The 7,191-nt window shown below is 35.2% G+C and overlaps 1 protein-coding gene across 2 annotated transcripts in view; it reads right to left on the bottom strand.

The window, feature by feature from the left end:
- Positions 1-763: 763 nt before the first annotated feature.
- Positions 764-7,191, bottom strand: part of LOC123534864 (von Willebrand factor A domain-containing protein 2-like) — a 30,796-nt gene continuing 24,368 nt past the window's right edge. Inside the window, exons 6-12 of one of the 2 annotated variants that reach the window (XM_053519385.1) lie at positions 7,019-7,123; positions 6,734-6,844; positions 6,286-6,399; positions 5,387-5,500; positions 4,612-5,052; positions 2,353-2,499; positions 764-2,077 (exon numbers count right to left, since the gene is read on the bottom strand). In XM_053519385.1, the coding sequence (XP_053375360.1) occupies positions 1,431-2,077; positions 2,353-2,499; positions 4,612-5,052; positions 5,387-5,500; positions 6,286-6,399; positions 6,734-6,844; positions 7,019-7,123 (1,679 nt within the window). In that variant the 3' untranslated portion in view covers positions 764-1,430. The remainder of the gene's footprint in view (positions 2,078-2,352; positions 2,500-4,611; positions 5,053-5,386; positions 5,501-6,285; positions 6,400-6,733; positions 6,845-7,018; positions 7,124-7,191) is intronic. The other variant, XM_053519386.1, reaches the window with a different exon arrangement.

Here is a 7,191-nt window from a genome sequence, read left to right as displayed (position 1 = left end):
GAAACCTCATTGGCGTAGAATCTCACGTAGAAGCATCACTGCTACGAAGGTCGGTGTTCTACAGGTGCCGCTACGTGATGAATATGCAGAGGCACCTGGGTTTCTCCATTAACTGAAAGTCGCCATGACTAAATTGGTGTCGACAATAAACAACAAATAAATACTTCTTGTTTGTAAGTGGAAAAAAAAAAAACGAATTTACTTATGTATTTTACATATAACTGAAACATCGAAGTGGAGAACGAATTTTCGACACAATCTTTACAACTCATGTTCGCGCGAGCTGTAGATCTGTGCTCTCCCTGTTAAGCTAAGTGAGAGGGAGAGTAAAATGGGTAAACTGGGTGACTCACATTGAAAATTATATTACTTTTTACATCCATATCCAGATAAGAGCAGTAAAAATGCACACTTTTTGTCAAAATTGCAAGCTTTATTACATCTACCGTTTAATTGTTTATATAAGCGCCCTAACATCCAAATACATAAAACAATTCTCGAAGCAATATTGTCATGTAGAGTCAACAAAGGCTTGAACATTTGATGCATGGTGTTTCGAAAATAAAAAATGTGTTTTATTTCTTCACCAAGAACAAACACGTTTTCTTTTCTATTTCGGGTATTCTATTGCTTGTTCAATTCTAAAGGTAATCTGTAACTTCTGACACCGTAAGGAATACGGTGAACCACAGATGTATGATGTCGTGCGGCGACGTGCGGCGATACGCCGTACGTGAATTAAAATTATTGACATGGAAATGAGTAAATTATTAGTGTTTAATCAAGGACAAAATACAAAATAGTGTATTAAAGTCGTTTAAATCAAACATTTTAACATGTTTTCAGGACAAGATTATCATGTGACAAGCAAAGAAACCCCTGCAAATTGAATGTATATTGTTATACTAAGGGACATTACTTCATATCAAAATTTACGATAAATGTAGATCCAGTTTAAATACTATTAAGAAATATAAAAGCAGTACAATGTTTATGTCTTAAACTTGTTGTAATAAGAGACAAAAAATCCGATTAATTTCCACACACAAAAAGGAAGCAGTTATTCATTAGGAAAAGGCCACGTTCAAGAAACACAGCTCCACTAAAACAGGACTGCGTTATTGTATATGAAACTGCAGTCGGTACCTTTGCATTAGGCAAAGTAACAAAGGAAGATATTAACGGTCAGGCGAAAAAAAAAACTATCTTTGATTCTTAGTTGCTTTTTAAGTCCAACATGTGTGTATAGCTCAATAACTTGCATTTCTTTTTTCAACAGGGATACGAGAAGCTATCAGTCATTCCGTTTACATACTTCGTTGATGAAAACAACATTGGTAAGACACTATCAAACGCGTTTCCTTCATATGTACGAAACTTTATGAAAGGTAGACGCTACGAAAGTAGAAAAAAAATCGCATAAGTTTCGTTTAGCTGCCGTCAAGAAAGTCATTTGTAAGATCACAAGAACTGAAAAAGAATTCTGCCGTAAGAGCATCTAAAGAATTTATTGTAAATTCGTCGTAGACTGAAAAAACTAGCGCTGGGTCCCCCACTATATCCTGTAGATTACCTATATTGGCTCTTGCGCCTAACGCTAAGGCATAGACAGATCTGCCCACTCTTTTTATCTTATCTAATTCGGTATTCATTTCAGCAGTGATACGTTCTTGCCCATCAGATAGTACTATTACAATTTCTCGACTGTCATCGCCTTTGTTCACAATGTTATCAAATACACTATTGTCAGCAAATTTTAAAGCATCGGTTAGCTTTGAAGTTTCACACGTGTGTCTATCAGATTGACAATTACCGTCTGAGATAACAAGCCTTTGTATCGACGATAAGAACATTTGCTTTGTATCCGAGTCATTCAAAGCTCTCCTTAGCTGAGTGTCTGCTCCATCTCCATACGTCACCAGTGCAACTCTGACCGTATTGTTTTCCGTTTCCATTCCAGCTGTTTTGTGTGTGAGGTATGTTATTGCGTTTAAACCAGTTTGGAAATTGTCAGCTGACATTGTCGGTGACATATCTAATAAGAAAACAATGTTCGAGGAGGTCTTCCATGAGCATTCTGAAGGATAAAAAGCTTTAAAACAGAGTGTACTTATAAATACTAGTATTCTGACAAACGTTTCGTACATCATCATTAATCTAACCTGTTCTGAAATATTATGTAAACATATATTTCTTGATGACTTTAGCTCGACAGGAACTTTTATGTACATATTATATATAATTAATGAATTAATTATCTGACAAAATAATCAATTTCAGGCGGTGTACGTGTTCTTAAACGGCCAACACATTTATGCTTTGAAATTGAACTAAAACTACTGTTTACTATACCGTCACACGTTAATTGCACCAACTCTTTCACCACTGTGTACAATGCATTGAAATTTTGAACCGAGTAGACATATGAACGTCCCGTAGCCGTGCTTTCTTTAGATGCTATGGCAAGTAACTCCATATGGGACACTTCTTTACCTATTCCTGGAACAAATTTCAAATTGTGAAACATTTTTTGACGTCAAGATATCTTTTAAATGCATTTTCGCATCTGCATGAAGACCTTAACAGCTTTCTTACTATTGAAATTCAGAGGGTTTAAATCAAAATAGTTCATGCAAACTATGAAAGAATAAACTGGATATCGTTAATCAATAGAGAATGTAAATGCAATGCGTATATTTTTATTTGTTTGTTGTATTTTTTGTTTTTTTTGGTTACGCCTTTTCAACAGTATTTCATCTGTCGCGGGCAGTAACTACCGTGTTCCTGATCTGTACCATGTCAAACTGTTTCTCGCAGTAATGCAACCCACTGATCATCGAGGTGAGGACATGATTTCGAATGTTTTATCAAAAGTCACGGAGAACTACGCCGCGTGATCGAACTCAGCTGCGATCTAGACACGTTACATGAGCTAAGCGGCGGGCTATTAAATATTTTATTTTTTTTTTTTTTTTTAATCATTCTTGCTATTTCTGGGCTAAGTTTGTTCTGGATAATATTTATAATTTACTTATCACTGAAATTGCGTTAAATATAATAAAATTGATTTAATGTTTAAATGCAGATTTTCTTTTTACTTTTCTACAACTCTATTTAGACTGTACGCAAATCGTTGATACAATTTTACTGCTTCTGACAGAACACGAAAATATAATTGTTTTAATATACACTCATTGTCTTTAAAAACGCCTTATTTATATACATATATATGGCAATTATTTAAGTATTGCAACTTGTATTTAGATATTTTGATATTTCCTTATCATTATTCCCCAGACTAATATTTATTCGAATACAGCGTCTTCTGTAGACTCTCGTCCGACCCCAGCTAGAATATGCCTCCGAGGTATGGTCACCCCATGCCCAAACCTAGATAGACCAAATTTAAAACGTCCAAAGGAGAGCCGCCCGTTGGATCATGACTGACTATGACCGTACTTCTAGTGTAACAGATATGCTATACTCCCTAAACCTTCGTCGGCTGGATTTAAGACGTATAGATTCTAGGTTATCACTCTTTTATAAGATTCATCATGATCTGGTTGCTATCCCAATCTCAGATAACCTTACCCCAATGACCCGATGTGTCCGCTATGGCCATTCCCTTAGTTATAGGTTAATTACTGCAACTATGGACTATTACAAGTTTTCTTATTTTTCGAGAACTGTGTACCATTGGAACTAACTCCCCCCCCCCCCCCCCCCAAGTGTCGCTCACCTCCCTACGCAAGAGCAGTTCAGTGCCGCAGTTTGCAGCCTTAAACACGCCTCGCCCTATCTATCCTGCAAACTAAAGTTTTAACCTTTTTGTTTCACCAACGTTATTTTTTTATTTAGTTTCTTTAACTCAAAAATTTTTATCACTATATTCTTTCTTTTTATGATTTTGACGCGCAAAACGTCTACGTCCCCGCAATTTTTTTGACGGTTACGGAAGATAGATAGATTCTGTTGTGATACAAATGTACGTAAAGCGAAACCGTTGTCACATTTGCATTAGTAGCAATGCTGTAACTCACATCATACAAATTTACTATAAGTAAACCTGTTAACGTCGATAAAAACACATGAACAACGATCTTTTTTTTTAATCCCGACCTTTATAAAGTAAGTATTTACCTATACTTATAAAAACTTACACGTTTGACTCAACCACGTGAACGTTTTTGTTTACATCCGTACGTCACCTACGTTCGCGTTTGGCAAAGTAAAAATCAACTTACTATATAATTGTCTTTTATCACTGGCAAACTGATCAATTTATGTATACATTAATGGTGTAATGACTTAAACGAATATTTGATATTCTTTTCCGACGACGACATCTGATTTTCTATGTACCCGAAGAAAACTAATCCGAATAAGAGCTTACTTAATGGTAGTCATGCTTCTTTTAAATAAGTCCATTTTAACACAGTATTTTGTTTTGTTATATATATAAACGCAGTACAAATATTTCTAGGAAAAATACTTTCTAGGTGAGAAGACAGAGCGTTTGTCTTGTGTCTCTGAGTGTTAATAAAAAGATGTGTAAAATTCATTCATTCGTAGCATACAGCTTCCTATCTTAAGCTGTTTGTGATCACTTACCAATAGCCAAGACCTTGTTCGCTGAAGACTTTAGATTTCCCGCGGCCTTGACTGTAGCTTGTCTTTTTGTCGACATACCATCCGTCAACACAAACACATACCGCTTAGCAAAATGTCCATACGGTCTATTCCTAGATGTACTGTCAAATAGTTCCTTTGCCGCTTTAAGGCCTTTGTCTGTAAAAGTCGCTCCAGGTCTGTATTTGATATTACTTACCGCTTCTTTAAGTGTGACATTGTCGTTATACTGTCCTATAGAAATTTCAGTAACCGCTTCAAACGAATAGGTTATTACACCTACTTGTAGGTTTTTCTCTCCTAATACAATATGGTCAATAAAGTTGTTAATGAAGTCCAACTGTTTCCCAAATTCTTCTTTTGTTTGACTCGCGGATGAATCTAGCACAAATACGAGATCGGCTACAGAGGGCTGACATACTCCTGGAATGATTGTTTTCACAAACTTAATTGACAATATGTACAGGGAAGAATTTCTACCTGCTTAAAATTAAACCACTTCCTGCTGAACGTAGATAATTCGACGGAAAATATGTTTGACTCGTACACGACTTGAGCACAAATAAAACATTGTCACAGAAAGCTGGCATTCATCTACAAATAACATCTCTCGCAAATTGATATCGTATACAAAACATTCAAATTATACAAATATTATTGAGGATTACAATTCTCTTTTTAAACAATTTACTGACAAAATTTCGAACTTTTCTAACCAAGTTATTTATAACCTCATTTTTTCACTTCATAATCTTACCTGTTTCGCAGTATACACCGTAATAACGTGGAGGGCAATCACAGAAGAATGCATTGACCCAATCCAGACAGGTAGCACCATTCTGACACGGTGAACTTCCGCATTCGTCGATTTCTGTAGAAGAGCGTATAATAATGAATACAGAAACAGTATTACTCGACCCTGTTGATATAAACTTAAAGAAGATTTTAGTGGCGAATTAAACTTTACAAAATTCTATTCGCTTAAATTTTACAGTTTTGCGCCTATCTATTGCTAAGCCTTAAATTCTTAGAAAAATATGTCAAGCAACTTCAAATCATAGAAAGAACAGATGGCTTCACATGAAAAAGCAATTTATGAAGCATAAAAATTTCTTTACAGTATAACTCTACAAAACAATTTTCAGTACTGTGAAATGTACATTGAATTCCGAAAAAGGACTGCATAAATAAGCAACACATTCGGACAGTTCATCGCCTTTTAAAAACCGTAATTTACAAATAAGTGTTGTATGTCATTGTTTTGATATGCATCTAAGTGCTAAAATTTCACGTAAGTGGATGGAACATAGTTTTCTGCAATTGTTTATTTTTATTTCATTACAAATTGTATTCTTTCTTTAAAGTGCGAGTGTCGGGTGCGGGTGTCGGGGTAGGGGTAGGCAACTTTTTGAGAATATCGTTATTCTAAGTAACCATCGTATGGGACTGTACGACAAGACATATTATGAAATTATAGTAAGGTAGATTGTTGGTTAAGATGTTTTATCACATATTTCTGTGTTGTGGTGATATATTCATACACCTTAAGAAAGTATTTGAAAGGCCGGTAACATCGAAAATGTGTCTTGACTAAGGGGAATAGCAAGTATTTCAGGTAGACGGTAAAGATTTAACTACATTTTGATTAAAACATACCAATGGCACAGTTTATCCCAGTGTATCCTGGCGCACAGATACAAGTATATAAATTCACATCATCCATGCAGGTTCCTTTATTCTGGCAAGGCTGAGAGTAACATTCGTCAATATCTAGAAAACGAAAGAAAGTATTTTTTTCTTTTCTCTATGTGTTACATGTATATATAATCTTATAGTCTTTAAAACATAGGTATGTCATGTATAATATTTCTACATACATCAGAAAGTGGTTAAAGAACATCATGTCAAACATTTTACACAGTATAAAGTAATGAGTACCTTCTATCGGGCATGGTAGATCATTTAAGAAAATAAAAAGAGAACAATGTTGAAATATACTATTGGTTCCCAAAGCGGCAGTGCAAATAAAAATAATAAATGATGACTGTGTTGAAGGAGTTTATTGGTAATATTCTCACTAAATTCATTAAAGCGTCCTACTTACCGATACCACATAAAGTACCCGTGTACCCAGGCTGACAAAAACAGCGAAACTTATTGACACCATCAATGCAATTTCCATTGATACAAGGGTTGCTGGCACACTCGTCAATATCTGTGATAACCGTAAAGTAATAATGCATCTTGTGCCAATATCATGTATACGGAAAGTTTAAAGACAGGAGGCACAAAAAGAACTTTAGACAAAAACAACTCTGAATGACTACAGAAAATTTTGGAAATATCTAAGACATTGAAAAGCTCAAAATAAAGGCTAAATCTTACATACTGCTGTCACAAAGAGTTCCGGTGTACCCAGCGTGACAAGAACAAAACCAGTTGTCGCCGGTAACTTTGCAATCTCCATTGACGCACGGAGATTCATCACATATTGCTGCAAGTCAAAAATAAGTCATGATAAATCAATAAATGTAAAAAAACGCGTTATATACATATATAACA

This window comes from Mercenaria mercenaria, chromosome 12, assembly GCF_021730395.1.
Source record: "Mercenaria mercenaria strain notata chromosome 12, MADL_Memer_1, whole genome shotgun sequence".
Taxonomy (NCBI): domain Eukaryota; kingdom Metazoa; phylum Mollusca; class Bivalvia; order Venerida; family Veneridae; genus Mercenaria; species Mercenaria mercenaria.
This window is presented reverse-complemented; position numbering and strand designations above follow the sequence as displayed.